Source organism: Chlamydotis macqueenii, chromosome 11 (genome assembly GCF_036417535.1).
Source record: "Chlamydotis macqueenii isolate bChlMac1 chromosome 11, bChlMac1.mat, whole genome shotgun sequence".
Taxonomy (NCBI): domain Eukaryota; kingdom Metazoa; phylum Chordata; class Aves; order Otidiformes; family Otididae; genus Chlamydotis; species Chlamydotis macqueenii.
In genome coordinates, this window is record NC_141566.1 from 17,126,740 (window position 1) to 17,148,231 (window position 21,492).

A 21,492-nucleotide genomic window follows, 5' to 3' on the forward strand; every position below is an offset into this window, starting at 1 on the left:
CTCAGGCACTTCAAAAAGCAGATAAGCACTCAGAGGGCTTTTCAGTCACATGTGCCTGACAGATAATTTGCCCCTGAAGACTCAGAGATCAACTATTTCACTGGAGGAAAGTTGGGCCCGTTGCCCTTACAAAAACCTGGCCTGCAGACCTGGCTGCTGCCTGCCAGCCAGCACATCTACAGCAGTGTTATCGCGGCCTGGCGCGGGCCTGCTCTGCCCGTGCCCCGAGCAGGCAGGGTGAGAGCCAGCTAAAATCAAAAAGCTGTGTGATTTTGTTAGCGTGGTGCCTGAGATAATATCCTTTGCCTCTCTCATGGGTTTCTTGGGTTGGCCTTGTTGCTGCAATAACACAAATAAACAGCTTTCGGTACCTTGTGAATTTAAGTGGACGAAATTAGTGTGTGCTCACAGCAAACAAAAAGCCAATCAACTAAAAATCCCTTATTTGGATTTTTCTTCTTAATCTAAGTTTCACATCTATTGAAAAGGATTAATTACAGCCATTAAGTACTTAAATACTTCTGAGCAAATCAAGTGAATGTTTTCGTAACTTCACAACAGCCCACTAATACTGACTTCCTTAAAAAAATGTAGAAAGGCTAATTTTGAGATGAGGACTGAAAGAAATAACAGAGGGGAGAAGCACAGCTCCAATTCACAGAAAGTATCCAAACATAAGAAAGAAGTCTATCTACGTGGCAGAGCGCCGTAACTTGCTATCAATCTGAAGTTCCCATACAGGATTTCTTCAGCATTTGTGGAAGCAACACTAATAACTGCCATTGAGAAAGGCAATAAGGTACCTGCTACCTGTTTCAGGGACAAATTCTGCCTGCCGGTCTCCCAAAGGCAGAAATATCCAAAAGGATGATGGGAATCCCAGACTCACACACTAGAAAGTCAAGAACATCTACCTAAAAATAAGAACCAGGAATATGGTATAACTAGGACACCATTGCTACACTTTTCTTAAACGTGACAATCATAGCATTTATATTTACAGCTGGTACTTAGAAGTTTTCATTTTGTTTTGTTAATCCTGTAAGAAAATATATCTCTACTGCTTCACCATATATCAAACACTCTAACTATAGCTCAGTTCATTATAAATAAAATGGCGTCTTCGACCATCCATTGGCATACCTTTTCCACATATAAATATTATTTAAGAAGTGTAATACCAACATGGCTGATGATATTCGTGAGGATCCCACTCAGTTCGATTCTTGAGTACTTATTGCTGAAATTCCATGCTATCTCTCTTTATTGCTGTGCAGTTCAATTTGTTATGGTGACATCACTGCATTGTTTAAGGTGCGATATATAGCTTTGAAGGTAAAAGTCTCTCAAGTTTCTATTCTGTTAGGACCCTTTCGTCAGCGAGTGAAGTAAGTAATTTAGAAAACACCAGCAGCAGCTGTCTGACTGACTACGTGTCTGTCTTTAGAAGTCTATACTAGTATCCAGTCACTTAAAATAAATATGGACCCATGTAATTTGTTTAGTGATTCCCTTTTATTGTTATTTTTGTAAAAATAAAACGGTATCACCATGATTTAATGTTGTTTTTTAAAAATTATATAATTTCTATAATTTTTAAAATTATTTTGTTTTTAAAGTCGTCCTCCATTGGAAAAGGCATCTTTTAACCCAAATTCAAGTCAAATATATTTGACACCTTAAAGAAAAAAACCTCAAAGATCCATAAGCTAAAATGGAAAGCAATTTCAGCGCAACAATTTTATATAACAAAAACATATTTTAAGGTGATGGTACTCAATAGGTAATAATCATTATGAACAAGTAAAACATTGGCGCACCTAGCAAAATCACATTATGTATATCTTTATTACAGTTTTCAGAATACATGGATTAACAATGGCCAGGCTGTGATTTCACCAAATTCCTATTTTAAACATTACATACAAACACAAAGCTGTTTAAAAAATAGAAACGCGTGAGTTTTGTCACTTTTTTTTTTTTTTTTTGGCATCAGGAGTCATATGACTTCCAAAAGGGAAACCAAATGGTGCATGAGAGCAGACTGACTAAACTGTAATAGATTGTTGTTCACATTCTGTGGCATATGTATCACCTCAAACAGTGCTAAAAGAAGCACTACAGGAACAAATCATTCTCCTTTAACGTTCTTCTAATGGCATCAGTGGGTGCTGAGTGACAGCTTGCAGGACTGCAGAATTCACAGGCTTACACAACTCCCTTTCTGTTGCACAAAAGCAATATGTGATCTGAGACAGACACACCTGAAGCTGAGGGATTTGGCTTTATCTGCTTTTTTTATTTATTTATTTACATTTTGTGTGCATGCGTGGGCGTGTGTGTAGATACTGCAGAAGTAGAGAAGTAGAGATTTCTTACAATACTTATTTTAAAATGAATAACTTGCAAATACAGTATGGCACATAGGAGGTGGGGTTTACATTGCTTTATCGCTTAGCATTTGTTATGCCTGACCTCTCAGCAATTTGAAGGCAAACATTAAAGTATAATTCAGCCAAGCCTTTGTTTAATGGATGAGAAGCAATTTACATATATAGGTAAGTTTGCTCCAACATAACTATTACCAGCTTTAAATATTTACTAGCTATATGATTCTCAATATCGGAAGTACTAAATTCACCCATCAAAGCAGGATTTGCCCAAGGGATGCAAAACGTGAACATTGCAAAGATTTCTTAATGAAAGCTCTAGGAGGATTTCCAGAGCCAAACCTAAAACTCAGCCAGATTCTCAGAGTTTTGCAAACCACTTGTATGTTGTGGGATGAATTTAAAGTAGGTCACTGATGAATCGTGGTTTGGATGGAAACCATGAAAACGTTACGGTTTTTACAGCATTTGTCTGAGGTAGTACATATACCACACACAAAAATGCAAAAATATACAGATATTCATAACTATTTGCATATTACAGAAGGGAACTATGGGAACGCTTGCATTTGTATCTGAATTTTCAAGAATGAACAGATAATTTCAGATAACATTTTTCATATTGACCATGGTTGTCTAAAACCAGAACAAATTATGTAATAGCATTTCTGGGAATACATCCTGAAGCTGTTTGTCAGTGCCCTCTGAGGCACTAATTTTGTTTTGGCTTTAGCATCAGTTCATAATATGATTAACACCTAAACCAAACATCACTTCTGTGCTGGGAAAGGATATTTGTTGAATCACAAACAAACATACATGACAAACTGTGTTGCACTTTTTTCTCAGTAAACTGCATAAAACTTGAGCAAAAAAAATGTCTAGTGTCTTTACATTTTTGATCTGTACAGCCAGTAGTTAAGCAACAGAGATGTATATTTGTATATGATTTAAACATTTCATTCCCATATCAATTGCAAATTTAGTTCAATTCATTGCAAAGGTAAGATTATCTTCCTCTTAAATAAACTAAGAAATGTAAACAGTGTAACATCATAAAAAAAAAATCTCTTCAGTACTTGTAATTGGTAAAATGTGAATGCAAACAGATGTGCTGGTATATTGTTAACGTAATGTCTCAGAGGACATATAGTGAAACATAATTAGCAAGAAATTTATGTATGAACCCTCCAGCGATTTTCTTTCTGGGATTACTTTGAATACAAATATAATTTAACTGATATATTTCATTTTTTAAAATTAGAAAATAAGGCAAGTGCATTTCTGAAAAAGGTGCTACTCTTCTACACTTCTAGATAAACACGTGACACCTCTGAAAATTAGATCAATAATAAAAACATTAAAAATATCTGCAATTTCATATAGACTGAAAAACTATCAAAAGACAAAGTGACCAGCATCAATTTCAGAAAATATTTTAGACTTCATAAATACGAGCACCCTATATTTACATAAATTATCTTCTAAACTAGTTTTCCTTTGAAAGATACTTTTGTTCTAACAGATATGTCCATTAAATTATATAAATGTTTCAAATATGAAAAAAATAGTAGTAAAATAGAAGCATCGGATGATGTTGTTATTTTGGGTTTGCTTTTTTATTTTGCTTAGATTTGGTTCTTGAAAATCTGTAGTCAGCTTTCACAGAGCTTTGAAAAAAATATAACCCATGGAAATGAAAAACTTGTGCACTAACAATCACTGCTACAGTATAAAGATTCTGTAGTGAGCTTTTGAGTTTTCACATACAAAGATTATACCGATACTTGTAAATCCCAGCAAAATGCTCATTTTAAAATTTGAATTCTAACACACTGTTGATTGTAGTACAAATTGATATAGACGTTATGAACTCAATCCTTTTAAACTGGCTTTGCACATTAAGCACATTTTTTTAATTGTAAATTTAATAGGTCCATTTAAAAAAGTTATGCCTCAATACAAGGTTGATTTTGACCTTATACGAAACAGGATATAATCCTTCATATCTCTTACTGATAAACAGAGAGACAGAATCCTGTTGCATGCATTTTTTTTTTCCTGAAGTACTATTTAACTCTTTAGTTTGTTACTAAAAAACACAAAAAAACCCAAAGAGTTTAGGAAGAGTATTAGTTGAGTGCACACATTTCACTAGGCTTCAGTTGTATTCCTATGTTTAGAGATATATAGCTATGGGCAAAATCCCTGTTTCCTTTGAAGACAATTAAAAAAATATTTTTTTCAATACTAGATTGAAAAGGAGCTGTATCTTTTCTTACAGTAATTGGATATTGATCACTGTAGTTTGAAATTGTGAGAATTTATCCCAAACTAGTCAGATAGTCTTAAGCGTATCTTACCAGAGAAGCAAAAAGAACCTACTGTACAACGATGCTTGGCTCAAGCAGTAGTGCAAAGTTACACTGCCCCAGTATCGAATGCTCCTCTAGAGCTAGCAGTTTGTGCACAGAAAACAATGTGACACACCTTACCTTCCAAATATTCTTTATATAACTTCAAAAAAAAAAAAGTTCCCCATAACACCAGGCAATAAAAGTATTCATAATAATTCATCAACCAGTGAAAAGCAATAATAATTTGAGAACAAGTGCCATCTACTACATTGTATCTTGATTTTTTAAAATACCATAGCTGAGCAACACGAGTAGTTCCACTGGAACTCCCACTTAAAATCCTCCACCCCATCCAGATAAGCAATGAACCTTTACTAAAAAGGATGGTGAAGACTGACCTGCCCAAACAGAGCGTACATTCAACTAGAGGCTGGGGAGAAAAGAGAACTATAGTTTCCCATGGAGTGGCAGAACACACAGCGTCAGCTACTAAACTGACTGCTCACCTGAGGTACTGCAGTGCGGGGGCCTGTATACAAAGTAGACTGGGAGGAGCTTCCCGAAAAATCAGACTGCTGCAGTCACTGATCACTGCTATATAGTGCTCCAGGTAGAAAATTTGTTCTTAGCTGCTAAATTCTCAGCACTAAAATCTACCAGTAGAGATCTCGCTACATATTTTACCTGAGAAACAGAGGAAAAACTCAGAGGCAGTTCTGAATAACTTCATAATGTAGCTTGTCTCTAAAAACCTACACAAAGGTATTGTTAGCGTAATTAAAATAGGACAATCATATTTTCCTCCAAATATCTTTATAAAGAATATATAAGTGCATAATTAGAAAAATCCCTCCTTAGATACAGTTAAAAACATATCCTGTCCTTGATATCATTTAATTTTGGTAAAATCCTATGCTCTGTTTTATTTTTTTTCTTTTTAGCAGTGATAAGTAACTATACATTATCATATCACCAAAAGTGTAGATATGTGGTATATCCTACTCACAGCCAAAACAGCTGAATCCACCAGGCTTTACATCGAGATAAGATTTTCAGCAACCTGACTGGGGCTATGCATTGCTTTTTTTATGGTTACAAAAAAGATTCTGATAATGTAGACCAGCTCATCTCTGAATTTATTAACATTCAATTTTATTTTTTCCTTTCATGTCCAAATCAGAACTGCAAATGGAATCCACAGCTGTATTCTTTCGACAAATTTGTATTTTCTTAACCATATAAAACATAACCTAGAAATCCCCAACTCGTTTCATGCAAGTTGCCAGCTTAAAAAAAAAAAAAAAAAAAAAAGGGAAAAAAAAAAGAAAGAACATAAGAAAATAAGATATATATCCTACTGTTTAACACTGTTTACAGATCTTGGTAGTTGGGGTAATAAGATACAGTATGTGGATTATTTAGCAATAGCTTTACAAATACATGATATTTATACACCTTCTCATTTAATCAATACCAATATTCCTTTATGATCATCGCCAATTTGTATGATAAACTCTTTTCAAAGTATATCCATTTAATTGTAAATAAAACAATTCACTAATTCTTTGGCATCAGAAGAATCATACAGCTGCAATTGTTCCATTGTGGCGAGAACGAGACCTTTCCAAAGTTACTCGTCTGTTATCTGTAACACAAAGAGAGGAAAAAACAAATCACCATAAGATTTGAAACACCGCTAATGCAATGTCAAGGGGTTTTCAGACAGCTCTGAAAATCATTTCAAATGATATGTAAATAAGTAACTCGGAGCCTGGATCAGAGAAGTTTCACACTGCAGCTGCCAGACTGAGTTCAAGAGTTCTGCAATCAGCAATAAATTACTTTCTTGATCAGAGAAGCTGGGTGATAAAAGCATTAGGAGAATCCTGAAACACAGTCCCCTTGGAAACAGCACACAACAACTAAAATTAAGGCTAAAAATCTTATTTTAAAGAATTTATGCACATAAGCTCTGGAAAAAGACATTTCAAGTTTCACGAGAATGTACTGACCGGCGCGGTTGTGAGAAGCCGACTAGATGCTACAAGTATAGAAGCGCCAGCACTGTTCACTGTAATTTGGCACAGAGTTAAAAATAGAACCTTAAATCAGCCACTTCCTAAGCATTTCCTGATTGTGCAATATGAACAACTTTCAGTATAAAATATTACACAGTAATTATTGCAATGAATAATAAATATGTCTCTATCACAGGAAAACAATCACGAATTACCAGCCACATTCCTAAATGCCTTGAAAATAAAATTTTAAAACGATGAATATACACATGCATGCACACAAGAAGGGGCAGACTGTTAACCCCCACTTAGTCTTCTGGAGGTTTTTTGGTCTTTCTTTTTTTAAACGTAGTCCTGCCACACAGTTGGTGGTTGGTTTTTTGGGTTTTTTTTTGGTTTGTGGGTTGCTGTTTTGGTTTTTTTTTCCTGACTGCTTACTTTTGCCTTAGCTTTTTCTATTCTCTCATGTCATATTCAAGTTGGTGCTCTTTGTTTGCATCAGTACAGTATCTACATTGGTGCAGCAACAGGGTGTCCCAATACACGCCTGGAACTCCTACATAGAACTGGAATATAACAAAACAGCAGTCACTTCAGAAGCAAAAAGCCTGACAGACAAACTGCAGGCAAGCAGGTTTTCTCATTTTTTTTCCGAATGAGCTGATTGAGCTCATATTTAGTTTCCTCAGTGCAGATGACTATGAAAGCACGTGTCACACTTGTACTGCTGTGGGAGAGCACTAAACGTGGGTCAAGGCAGAAGGTTCAGACACGAAGCATGAGACTCCAACACGTCTGATGGTTAGAAATACATTATTTGAAAAAGCTATTGACTGAAACACTGTGGTGCAGAGGTCGGGGGAAAGGTTGGAGCAAAGACCAATCTGGGATCTCATCAATGCAAATAAACACCTGAAGGAGGGTGCAAAGAGGTCGGAGCCAGGCTCTTTTCAGTGGTGCCCAGTTAGACGACCAGAGGCAATAGGCACAAACTGAAACACAGGAGGTGACTTCCAAACATCCGGAAACATTTATTTACTCTGACTGTGATTGAGCAGGTGAACAGGTTGCTTGGGGAGGTTGTGGAGTCTCCATCCTTAGAGATATTCTAAAAACCTGTCTAGACATGGTCCTGGACGACTGACCTTGCTTGAGCAGGGAGCGGGGACAAGACGACCTCCAGAGGTCCCTTCGAATCTCAGCCATGGTGTGATTCTGTTCTAAGCTAACAAAGCCAAAAATGGTCCAAGCACAATAAACAAGGCTCTTGAGAAGACAAAGTCAGTCGTCTTTGTGATCTGTTGCTGGACAAGAATAGGGGATGCCTGTGGAGACTGCATGGGCTCTGCAAAATCAACCTTCCTTTTCCCTGTTCAATAAAAGCGTCTCCAATGCTTCAGGGAATTAACGGCTCTTTTAGCAAGATTATTAGTTCTTTTTATAGTTCTGCCTTGCCTCCTTTTCCTAATGAATCTATCCATGCACAAAGTATTCAAATTACCCTAAGTCAATCTGTTTTGCATGGGAATAAATCTCTGCACTGGTTGCAGTGTCACTAGGCACTGGAAATTAAAGCAGAAAAACGCTGTCTAAAACCCAAGAAGCGAGTTATCAGCTCAAATGTGCTGCTGTTCCTCTGTAACAGGGAATAGCAAAGAGTCTGGTGATACTTGCTCTCAGTGGGGAAGTGCCAGTAGACTATTTCTTGATATAATTTCAAGATTGTCAACTGTACAGGTTAAAAATAGATTAAGAGAGTCTAACAACTGTTGATTTCTTCATACTCCTTTTTTTTAGATTTTTCTCTTCAATATCCTTTTTTTTTTTTACATCATGGTAGAGACAAACATCTGCAAATGACAGTTCAGATTCTCCTGTAACTGCACAACTGAGCTTGGACTCAAACTCACAACTGAGCCTGTTTCAAAATAGAAAACAAAACTGTAAAAACTAGAAACATTATTATTTCCTTCTTCAGCTGATAACAAAGTATTTACCCAATTATTAGAAGTACTCTACTCTTTTAACTTACTTCCAGCTTTTAAATGGAAGTAATTATATTTTCTAGAGATAGGAATAGAAAATCTGAAAGATTCAAGAGAGACTGGGTAATGCATTTACCTACACAGATGAAAATTTCCTTACGTTAAAGTCAGAAGTCCATCTCTTTGAAAAGTAGGCCATTTAAAAAGCATCCACAATGCTCCTATTACAGATGTTATAACCTGTCTCAGAAATCAACACATTAACTTAAAAGTGGATTCTCAATCATCTGAGTGGATCTTTTCTTGCAGCAGTAAAAGGAGAGTAACGAAGGATTACAATGGAAAACAAAGGATATTTTAATATCATAAAATCTTCTTCATCTTTTAGATAGCTGGATAGAATTCAAGTAAAGTAAATATACAATTAAATACTGAGAAATCAAATCAGTAGTTCCTTTTTAGTACATATAATACTGTAATGCAACCCTGACCATGCAAACTTATATCTCCACTGGAAGTAATATATGGGCTTCGTTATAACAACAATTACTTCCTCAAGTCTTCTTGCACTCAGTATAGTACCGAAATGGGAATAAATACCTACAAAATACAATAAATTTGTAGAGGTGCTTTTGATACATACGCATCATTCACCACGAAGTATGATGTGGAGAGAAAAAAAGAAAAAAAAGAAAAAAAAAAGAAAAAAGCAAATGCACAATAAGTTTAGTGTGTAAGTACAATAAATAGATGCCATGAAGCCATGAAGTCAACAACAACAACAACAAAACCTAAAGTTGTTTGTAGACACTATATTTTCATTTTATGGAATTCAACAACTTCACCCTTAAGACGTTCTCCCTTATACTCTCTCTATGGAAAGCATTAGAAATTACAATCAATTAAAAACACATTGGTAAGGGAGAGGAAAATATTTTTTGCAAAAGCTATACACTGCAAAATGTATTTTTCCTTTTCTTAATGCTCCTTCATTAGTTCTGTTATTAAAAGAGAAGTCTCAATAGCTGCAACAGATTTATTAACTCAGTAGCTTGTTATCAACACAAAACTCAGTTATATCAGGAGAAAAATAAACGCTATTTTGCAGAACGGCAATACTAAGATTAAATGACTTTTCCATTTCACTTTTTTCTTATCCACTCTTCCATGTAGTAACTTTGTGCTCTCCTAATTACAAACCTTACTTTTTATGAGCAATCAATGCTAGTAATAATACAGATGTTGTGCAATCGGATGGACTAGTCATGAGACTGAGATACCTGATAATAGAAAAAGACAGAGTCTACAAAATCATACCTCAAAGCTACTCTATTAGAATTTGTATTACCCTGTAAAACCACACAAAAATTCTCTCTTTATCATACCTTATATTAAAACTATAAATGTACTACAAACTGCTAGCTTGGGCTTAGTACCTTTGCTGACTAACTGCCCAGGATTACATTTTTTTTTCCCCCCAGTCAGTTAATGTATTAAGTGTTTCTTTGTGCCCTAATTACAGCAGTCAATTCAGCCACTAAACTGATTTTGAAATCTTATATCCCTGTGGACTTTTCTAGAGTGCACACCAGGAGACGAGGTTCCTCCCAAAGGTAAATAACTGCAGTACCACTACATCAGCACTAAAAACCAACCACCACAAACCCCCCAAACCCCCCACAAAACCAAAACCCAAACATGACTGGTGCAGAGAATCACTTCTTGCCTTTTTAAAACGAAAGGTGGAAACATCAATCAGTATGCAGAAGACAAAGCACCTCAATATTGTGGGAAAATGGGCTAAAACGAACACGGAGGTTTTCAGGAATGAGTACTACCAGAACTGTTTTGCCTTCTTCAAAGACAGTGGTCACAGGACTCCCATATCCGAACACCACAAGTTTTAAAGAATGTCTTATTTCACAATGCGATGTTAATCACATTAACTAGTGCCAATCACACTAAAATAGTGCCAAAAATGTTGAATCTGGAAGATGGGCAGTGCATGGCACTGGGGGCTCAGCAAGCAACTGTTGTGCTGGAGCACATGTTAGAGGGCACGAGCCCCAGTAAGGAGAACCCTGAAATGTTCATTTATTAAAAAGCTCACACCATTAACTTGCGCAATCACTACACCTTTTTTGGTTATTTTTTTTTCCTTTTTTCCCCCTCTAGAGTAACCACCTGAAGGTGAAAGAATTAACTCTCCCATAGCTGACAATAATAAAAGATGTTTAATGCTCAGAGAAAGAAGGCACCAGCTTGAGTCAACTTTAAAATGACTATATGAAGAACACTCAGCAATGAATAAAATATTTAAAATTTCATCTCTCAGAAATAATTTTGACTATGAAAAAGATGCAGAAACATATCCTGTAAGGGAGTTTGTATGGCCTATGCCTTTGGGAATCAATTAAAGCATTTACATCAAATATTTACTTAATCATTCATGTAAAATTTTGTTCACTGGGAAATCCTATGGAAACACACCTTGTTTTCATGAGCAACCCAAAGGAAAACACTCACACAGTCCCAGGTACTTCAGCAAGCTCCACAAACATATATAACACGGAAAATAATCAGAAAAGCAAGATAATCTCTTATAAGCATGGATTACACAAAAAAAATTAGTAAGCTGGTCATTTAAGAATGTTTTAAATAGATCAACTGTCACAACAGATAATTCCAAGGAGCAAACACTGCATCTGTGATACTGATGACATAGGCATTTCTTCTTCAGAAAAAGGTGGAACTTCTCGTACTTTTTTCCTCTGACAGAGATAACTACATATTTTCTATGTAGTGTCATTGATTAAAACTGGGACAAGTTAGAATAATTTAAATCAATTTGTAGCCTGAGCAGCCTCTAGTCTTCTCCCTGAGCCATCCATGCATGGGGAAAACTGAAGCCAAGTTACAACGTCATTTATGTAACAGCATATTATCCATTACTTTAAAGAGCAACCCATGACAAGAATTAAGTTTATTTTTTTTCTTTATTGACTACATGTACCCTCATCAGCTTAGCTTACTAACAATCAAAGGAAAATCTTTAAGGAAATTGGAATTGACAGAATATGAGACAAAAGTAGAATTAATACGGTCTAAGACAGCAGGGAAGCCCATCCATCCGCAGCACCTCTTTAACAGCTACAGCTGAGCACTGTTCTCCGTATTGCCTGGCCTGTACCTGTGACATTATGAGGGAATACCAACTGAGAAATAAGATAGTCAAGGAAATTAAGAGCTACAAAACCGTTGCTGGTGTCTAGAAAAAAAAATCCTTTTGAGAAACAGCACCCTGAGAGAAAATGGCTCTCCTAACCCCAGTTCTGCTAAGATTCAGTCCATCACCATGAGACTGAATTCAAATTGATCTTTCAAGATGTGTGGCCTATAGAAACATATAGCAATGAGGTAAAAATCAGTTATGGGAGAAATGCGGTCAAAATAACACCTGAGAAAGCACTCTCTGGAAAAGACAGCACTTTCCAAAAGATCTTTACTCAAATAGATGAAACAAACAAAATAGTTTTCTAACTGGGTTGAGGGAAACTGTACAGTTAGTATGTTTTCTTTTAATCCTTTAATATTTTAAAACTTTTTTTTCCTCAACCTTAGCTGGCACCCTAAACGAGCCTGGCAAAATCTGAACCAGACCCTTTATAACCATCACACTGGGTCATTTTACATTCATTTGGATTTGGTATTTTTGTAACCAAAAATGAGAAAAGAACAAGTGATACAACATGTCTGTTCTCAGCTTTTTTTTTTTTTTTTCCTAAACAGAATCTCAAATTCTTGACAATCAAACTAAAAAAAAAAAGCTAAAATAGTTATTATACGTTGGACGGAGGCTCTGAGCAACCTGATCTGGTTGGAGATGTCCCTGCTCCTTGCAGGGGAGTTGGACAGGATGAGCTTTAAAGGTCCCTTCCAACCCAAACTGTTCCATGATTCTATGATATGTACACAGTTTTAAAATATGTGCTTCTGGAGCGTTAGTCATTCACGTAACACGCAGTACCGACGTTTTAAGAAGGTTCCCAGCTGAGCCTATGCGCGCAACTTCTCAATGAGAACATATGTGGATGTTTGAATTCTTTTTAACTTGCTAAATAAAAGTTGTTAATATCCAGAAGCACTGTGGTACAGAGTCAGGTCTAAAATACAGAGAGCTGAAGGATTTAAGTCCCGACACAAAGAGGTTTCACTCAGATTAAACGGGAACAAAGACATGGCTAATCTTACTGCTGCCACTCACACCCAATGTGTAGGGCACTTGGAGTTGTATGAAAATGCTGAACATCAGTAGAAAAACCATTTATTGATATTCTATGTGTCATACGTAAAAAAGCTTTAAAAATGAATAATGTGAGAAGTTCTAATGTTAAATGGCATATGTGATGACCCAATCCAGCCGTGACCACAGTCAATAAAGTATAGGAATGTAATGAAAGTAAGACTTTTGCAATCAAAATGTAGGATGTTGACCATCTGTATCACAATTCCATTAAGCAAATAAATACCTATCCTATTTAGAGTTAAGGAAAATCTAATAAAGTATTTATAGAATAAAAATGGATTTGTAAACTGTATTTTCAAGTAATCTGTTTAAAATAAGTTTTTTGTCTACTGCTTACCCCAGGTCTTAAAGTATGAAGAAAAAAAAAAAAAAAAAAAAGAACTGGCCCAATAAACTAAGATTCCTCAAACCTTTAAATGATCTATTTAATATTTTAATTTGTCTTTGCTTTCTTTGTTAATAGCGTCACTTGGGACACGCATTGAAAGCTCTTCCACAAGAGCTGCAACAGAAAAGCCTTACTTTGAGACAACACAAGTCTGCCTCAGGGGTTACAAGACAAATCAATCTATTTTTCTCCTTTCCTCCAAGGGTAATTGGCCGGTAAAATTACAGAGGAAAATAGGCCTTCATGTCAGTACAATGCAGGCACAAATACAGCCATTTTCCATTTCTTTTTCAGTTTGAATTCTCAGCTGAGAACTAAACTTATAAAGGTGGAAAAATAAAAAGAAGATGAAGAGGAACGATTGCATCAGTTCACATCCTTTTCAATAACAGGCAGCACTGTGGCCAGCGCTTGAGTCTGGAATCTACTGAAACTTGCTATGAATAGCTGTCATTTTCCTAGTCAGTATTTTTTTTTATTCTTGTTTGTGATAAAATCTGCTTGAATTTTTGTGACAGCTTGTACCACCAGCATTCTTGGAGATTTGTCGTAGAATTTAGTTAAACTGGGAAGTTATAATTATTGCTTCATTTCTCATACAATCTCACAAAATAAAGCTGATTTTTGTGTCATCCTTATGAAACTGCCTTTTTCAAGCAGCAGTCACGGCTACGAGTACTCCTACAATCCTTATGCTGTGCTACACACACAATCATGTATAAACTCAGAGCTTCACACTTTGAATACTGTTAAATTGTACACAGTAAATTTTAACTTGGCTAATAAACTGTTTCAAAGCAGTGAAACTCATACAATGGCCTTCATATTTTTCTGATTGCTATACAATGTGATGTGTCATATGTTACTCGTATCATGTCTCTAGTAAGAAATTCTCATGCGAAAATATTTTCCAGTGCATAAAGATGAGTAATCAGCTAAGCTACAACTGATACACAAGAAGAACAACAACAACAAAGCTGAAAAAGAGCAAAACAACTTAAGCCTTTTAAAAACTGCACTAAAATTCCCTCGAAACAGAGAATTGAAAGTGTACCACTAAACCTTTAATGTGAACTTGCTCACTGGGAGTGTGTATACAGGTGTAAGGCAATTATTGGATTTGATATCTGAACGAACTCAGGTTGCCATTAGAGCTTGAATGCTTCAATGACCCTATTATTTTCCTTCCGATGCTCCCAGACCTGATCAACTTAATTATTCTGACTAGTGAAACATTTAGGACATGAATGTATGATTTGTTTTAAACCAAATGAGACAACTGAAAGTAATTCATAAAATTAACACACACACAAAAAAAAAAAAAAAAAAAAAAGTGATGTGATGTGTCAAATCCTGGGAGAAGGTCAGGTCTAAGTAATAGTAACAAAGAAACAGAAAAAGATAAATGCAATAAAATTACATTTATTCAGATATTTTTCCCCTGAATTTCTAATTTGTAACCTTTATTGCATCTCATGCACAGTGCAAGAGGTGTATCTTATGAATCAGAAGAGAGTAAATAAACTAGACCTGCTTCAGTAAGGAAAAAGCCTACACCTCAAAACACAAAGAATGTGTGTCTCCTTTCACATAAACTTTTAGCAGCTGCACAAAAGTAAAATTAGATCCTCTAATAAAAAAAAACATTGAATGAAAGTAAAATTAGATCCTCTAATAAAAAAAAAACATTTAATGTTAGACAGGACAGATTTGCTGATGTAACAGCTGTGTTTCCCCACTTTAATCGTACCTACTATTTTACTGCTAAGGAAAAGTGTGCGGCATTGCAAAAATACTTATTCCCATTTTGAACAGATTTGGTCTGATATCGATAAACCATACTCTTCATCAATTACGTCATCTAAAATGGCTTCCAAAATGTCCTATTCCCAGCTCCCCCACTAACACTACTGCTGTTACCATTTGTATTTGCTTTGAAAGTAAGTTGACTGTAAGGTTACAAACAGGACAAAGAAATAAAGACAGTAATAGGTTCTGAACTTCAAGTATACAAGCAGCCATAAAGTTAGCATCTTCTCATCCAAATGCATTTGTCCTTAAAAAGAATCAAACTGACATCAAAGTGGTCCCCTTGCCCCTCGCTGCCTTTCACTAATGATATGTAATGGCTGCTGAGCCTGCAATAAATGTGTTTATGTCCAGCTAGATTGCCATCATTTTACAATCTAATCTGATACTTTTAAGAAAGGAGAGAGTCGCGAGAGACCAGCACCAGCTTATGCTGAAGGCGCTTCCTGACATCAGCCTTCACTTCGCACTTCAAATGGAAGTATTCGATTTGACAAAACATACAGAAAGTCAAGAGAGAAGGCTCTTTGCCTCTTCTCCAAAACTGCCTGAGAGAAGTCAATACCAATTCCTTTACAAAGTTACAATCAAAACCTGCCACATGAAAGTCAAAGGGGAAGCTCTCTAGCTATTCCTCACCATGTTTTATTAAAGAGCGGCATAGGAACGTGTTTCCTCGGTAGGGTCGCCCCCACCTCCCCTGCTCGCTCTTACTGGTGAGCAGTTTAAATACTGGAAGTTACATCTCCCATGCATGGAGGCTTTATTCTTTGCATAGAACATGAAAGTAATGAACTCAAAGATAAGGAAAAAAGAGAAAGCTCTCTTCTCTGTAAAGGAATTTCTTTCAGAACAGGAGTTGGATAACACTCCTGAAAAGCAAGTATTTCCTGCTGTTTCATGTAAACTGGCTACCAGAGTTGTTCTCCATATCCAGACTACTGACAGCTCTTGTCAAAAGCAAACAATTTTCCTTGTAGCCTGCAAAAGTCTGTCTCCTGCATTTTTTATGCATCAGAAACAAATTCTCTTTATATATATAAAAACCCCCTATGCAATAACTTGTAGCCTACATGTAAAATGAAATATTTTAAATAATACAATAAAGGCAGACTATCCATAATTATTTTTGATTAAATAAAATATCAGCATTTTTTATTCATGGCTCAGTTAACATTTACAATTCAGTACTTTGCAATATTTAAATGGAATTGAATATGCTATGAGAAAACTTAAAACTACATCACTCCTGTATGACCAGCTGGCACAGGCTACAGTCTTCTGTTCTCATCTGCACCTTCATGGTATAACATTAAAGAAAAGCTCCTGTCTGAGCCTAGCAAAATCATCTCATCACTGCCTGTTCCTTACACACCCCAGCTGAGAATAACTGCATACTGCGTGTGACTGGTACTGTAAGTTATTTGCAATGAAGGCATATGTATGTTGTGTGAATGTGAAACTGTTGCTTATTAAAAGAATTTGTACAAGGAAGTACTTTAGACTACACATGACAGACTCTGAGGTAAAACAGAACAACTCTTAGGAATTTAGGAGTTGATTTCTTTCTTGGCTGAGCACAGACAACTCCTTTATGATTCAATATGAAACCCTGGTGCTCACGTAAGGCACAATTTGACCCTTTATGTTCATATCAAGAATAGAAGTATAGAAGCAGTTAATGCTGTAAGAGCTCAAACCAGTTCCTACTTATTAATACTGGTATCTGAGGAGTGTCGTTCTCTAAGGCTTCCTGTGCCATGTCAGTAACAGCTCTCTCAGATTAGCGGCACCCAAAAATTAACACCTGATCACTCCATAATCTCTTTTACTTGCAAAATTGGCCAATGTATCCCTTCCCTACCAACACGGTTCCATCCGACACAATAGCAACGACCTGAAAGAAAGAAGGGCAGGGGTAGCGCGTGAATACAGCACGCGCATCTGTTGTTCAGATGGTTCCTAAGAACTCGTGAGTATTTTAGGATAATGATGCTTAAGTGTACTATACAGTCTGCTTTTTAAAAAACAAGTGTAAAAACCCTAGGACTTTTTAAGATCATACACCAAAATATTAATTCCAAATGAGTCTGACTACCTAAATTAATCTCTACTTAGAAAAAAAATGCAACTATATAAATCTGGGCACAACTGTTCCAGAAGCAAAATAACTTTATACACATGATACCTTCTTCTTTTTCTATCTTTCCCAGAGGCAGAGGTAACTACAAACCCTTCCTTTACCAAACAACGAGCTGTGACAGTGCTGATAGCCTCTATTATGCATTATGAAGAGAGCTCTAAAAAAATGTTATCACCTGTATGAAAAGCAAGGTCTGGCTTGACAGACACTAAATAACATATTGTATTAGTAACAAGAACATCTAGCAAGTTCCCAATGCAGTTTTAAATAACAATTTCACTTTATTTTAAAAGAAAAATAAATAATGTAGAGCTAAAAAGCAGTTAAGCTCTTCTAACTGATTGAGATTTCTTTAGCCCACTGTTTCTCCTGAGGTCACCAATTAACAGATGATAGCTTATTAAAACTCCCAAGTGTTGCACTCTCCGGACAAATGTCAAAAATGGAAATCTAATTAGCATCTTCCAACCTCTCAACACCAGAGCTATAAACTTTTGTGAAACTGCTTACCACTTAATGAAAGGAGCTCCAGAGCAAGCAATGCCAGCGTTAACATTGATTGTCATTGGGTTTGTCAGGTAGTAATGCAATCTTAATATTGATCACACATTTAAAAAAATAATTTTTTAAATGTATGTTGTCTTTTAAGTACTTTTAGTTGAATTTATACTACAATATACTACAATTCCAAGCCAGGTAACAGATGAATGAGTTAAATGAGAAATATTTTTCTATGAGTTTTTAACTATTATTTTTATTAAATAAGTATATCCAAATGCTAATGCCAACATTCATAATATGAATAAAAAAAATATGTATGTGAATGCTAAGAATCCAAGACGACAGTAATGTGCTGGCTACATCAGAAAATCAGTCCTTCCTTCATAACTTTGGGCATGACCTCCTTCTGTTAAATAACGTACTCATCTAAAAAGTTTCTGGCAACAGTCTTTTCTCCTGGAGATCTTATATAAATATAAACAGATTTCTCTCTGCCCCTTTTGGTGTTAAATAAGTTTTCCTGATTTTTAAAGTTTTCCTAATTTTTAAGATTTACCTAATCTTAATTAAGATAATAGCAGAAATCCTTGATCACTTTCATTACACCCTCTTGTGCCTTTTTCAATCCCCTCATTCTTTTCTGTTGTATGAAAGATCATCAGAATATTGTATTTGAAAGACTGCTTTATGACACTATATAAATGCTAGAAGCCTTTTGCCAAGGCACAATCTTGTCACAAACTCCTCAGGATGCCTTTTCCATCAACTGTTGCCTTTAATAAATACCTCTTCTCTACATCTCCTTGTTGACATTTTGCATTCTGTTTTGTGAGCCAAGTCTCTTCTGTGAAACTTCAAACTTAACAGCATTTTCCTACACATAAAATAGCACATAAACCTTACTTTCTGTGAATTTCATTTTTATCTCCTTAAAATTAGAGATCATAGGGACTTTTCTGCAATGTATGCACACAAGAAGCCTGTAACAGAACAGTAGATACTAATTAGTTTTACAACTAGTACAAACAATAGAGAAAAACAGCTTCAAAACTGTGGTGCATTTTGAGGAACATATTTTTTCAAAATATTCTACAGCAAGTTCCATACAAAGCTTCCCAAATCTTTGAACTAAAACAAAACAAAACAAAAACCACCCAAAAAAAGTAAGAAAAATTAATTCAACAATCCTAAGTTCAGGACACCTTTCATGGACTCCTACCCATTTGCTGAGTTCTGCCATGCAGTCTGGCTTCTCTGCAGCTTCTCTGCCCCTCTTGCTCCCTGCAGAACTCTAGCCACACTGTGCTGGAAAAACAAGCTTCTTCAGCTCCACAGAGCTGTGAGAACTGCTGCTCGATGCTTTTAAGTCTCACTTGGTTACTGCATTGTTTCGGAAAGTTAAACTACTTCCTATCAATTGCTTGCAATCCTCCTGTGTTCTCTGACCCTTTGTCAGTTAGTAATTTCCTACATATGTTACCTATCAGTTATTCTTCCCTGACACATTACACTTACACGACGTTAAAATTCTCTTTAAGATAACACCGATACCATACTCCAACTTCTGCACCGCTAATTGAAAATGAGCTGCATACGTAACTACGAAGAAAGGAACTCAGAACTCGTGAGGAGATCTATTCTGAGCAGGAAGAGAAAATGATCTGTACTTTCTCACCCCTTGCACAAGCCAGATACCACAAATTCTACAGTATAGGAGAACATGATTTCCCATAACTGTACTTTCCTGGTTCCAGCAGTGATTAAGACAGAAAGAAAGAAAGGGCAGGGGGTGGGAGGCGAGTATCTCAAGTGCTTTCCCTTACTTCATCAGTAGGAATGACAACGGAAGCCTCATTTCTTTTACCATTTGTTTCAACCTCCTCTGCCATTTTCATCCCTTTTTGTCACAGAACATAAAACATAACTATTACACAGACCCTTTAAATCTTTTTGGAGCCCTCCATCAACTTCCTCTCCGCACTGAACTCGCTTTACCCGTACACCTGGGTTGCTTTAACTTGTAGGCGAATCAGCTTCATTTTTACCTGCTTTTCCCTCTCAGCGTTTTCAGAACATGGCTATATCGCCTTTCTTTCAAAAATTTTGATTGGTATCCACAACATTAGGTAAGCATCCCACCATTCCCCATGCTGCTCCTTATCTTGAAAATAAGGAGTCAGTCACTCAGTTTTTTTTTTTTATCTGTCCTGATGCAGTGGGACTAAACCAGCCCACTTATTCACCTCATGCAATGTGTGTGAATGTAAAGTTTGAAGAAATATATTCATATTCACTTGGGCTGCACGGGAAGCAGTAATGACACCTTATACCAACATGCTCAAGAGGATTTTGGAATTTAAATTCTGCTCTTCATCCTTCTCCAGACTGAAGCGACAGAAGGGGAGGACAGGGCAAGGGTATCTCGGCGGTCTGTAAGGCAGCAGAAGAGGCTCAGAACAGGTCACTGCTGAGAGTGCAGAAAAATGAGCAAGTCATTCAGGGACAAATCTTGGCCTTAAGCATCTTCTGAACACAGATAACTTGATTTGCTAACAAGGAAGAGGGTTGTTGGGTAATCTTTCCCAGTGTCACATGGAAGGGTCTTTAGGATCCCACATCTCCCCTTAGATGCCTTCGAGCTTTGAAAATAATGTTTTGTGTCACAAAATAAACATTATTTTTCTTTGCAACATTTTTCCCTTTTAGAAATCTAGTTCACAGTACAACTCCAAAACTAGTTTTACCATAAAAACAAGGAAATTACAAATTTAGGTAAAGAAAAGAAAGTCAGGAGCCTCTGTCTGGGGTGGGAGAGAGTAGGAACTTACACAGATTCCGCTGCCAGAAAAAAATGATTAGGAAAATATATCCTTAATGCCACTAAAATAACATTAATCCATCAGATATTTTTTGCCCAAAGCTGGCAATGTCCTTTAGAATTATGTTTTGCTCTATGTAAACAGTTTTAACTACAAGCCCCTTCAATTTCATCTGAGGGAATATTTTTTCACGCTTGAACTGGTTTCATCTTGACAAATAACAAAGTCAGTGTGTTAATGGTTTATACCTGCTCATTCAAGTACTGTGGCCTTTTGACTATCATCCACCTCTTCCTTGTATTTTCTTATAACTCCTAAAGCCAAGGAATTCTGCTTGCTTTTAAAGCCAAACAATTGACAATAATGAACGTCTTGTCCATTGTCGACCAGGAGCAGAGGGCATCAGATACGAGAGCACACAATGCAAAGCCCGTTTTGTTGAATTAAACCTTTCATCAAAGGACATGCCAACTTTTTTATTTGTATCCCCTTTAACTAAATGTTCTAGACAGCATTTGCTACAGAACAGGACTGAGGCTTTGGCTGAACTGATGAGTTCTTCTTTATGTCCAAGCACTTCTCTTGCACTAGATACTCAAGGAAACAATGATGTAAACTTAAAAAACAAATGACATTTTTGAGGGTCAAACTTCATCAGCTGTTTATGATGACTGAAAAAATCAATTAGCAAATTTCTACAATTTTCCAACCTAATATTTCAGTAGAAAATAGCAAGAAAACTAATAATAAATAAAAAGAGAGGCTGCATTTCAGCT

At 36.2% G+C, this 21,492-nt stretch overlaps 1 protein-coding gene across 1 annotated transcript in view; it reads right to left on the reverse strand.

The window, feature by feature from the left end:
• Positions 1-1,495: 1,495 nt before the first annotated feature.
• The window catches only part of DIAPH2 (diaphanous related formin 2), a 239,813-nt gene continuing 219,816 nt past the window's right edge, over positions 1,496-21,492 (reverse strand). Inside the window, exon 28 of the mRNA XM_086756069.1 lies at positions 1,496-6,392. Coding sequence (XP_086612195.1) covers positions 6,328-6,392 — 65 coding nt within the window. The 3' untranslated portion in view covers positions 1,496-6,327. The remainder of the gene's footprint in view (positions 6,393-21,492) is intronic.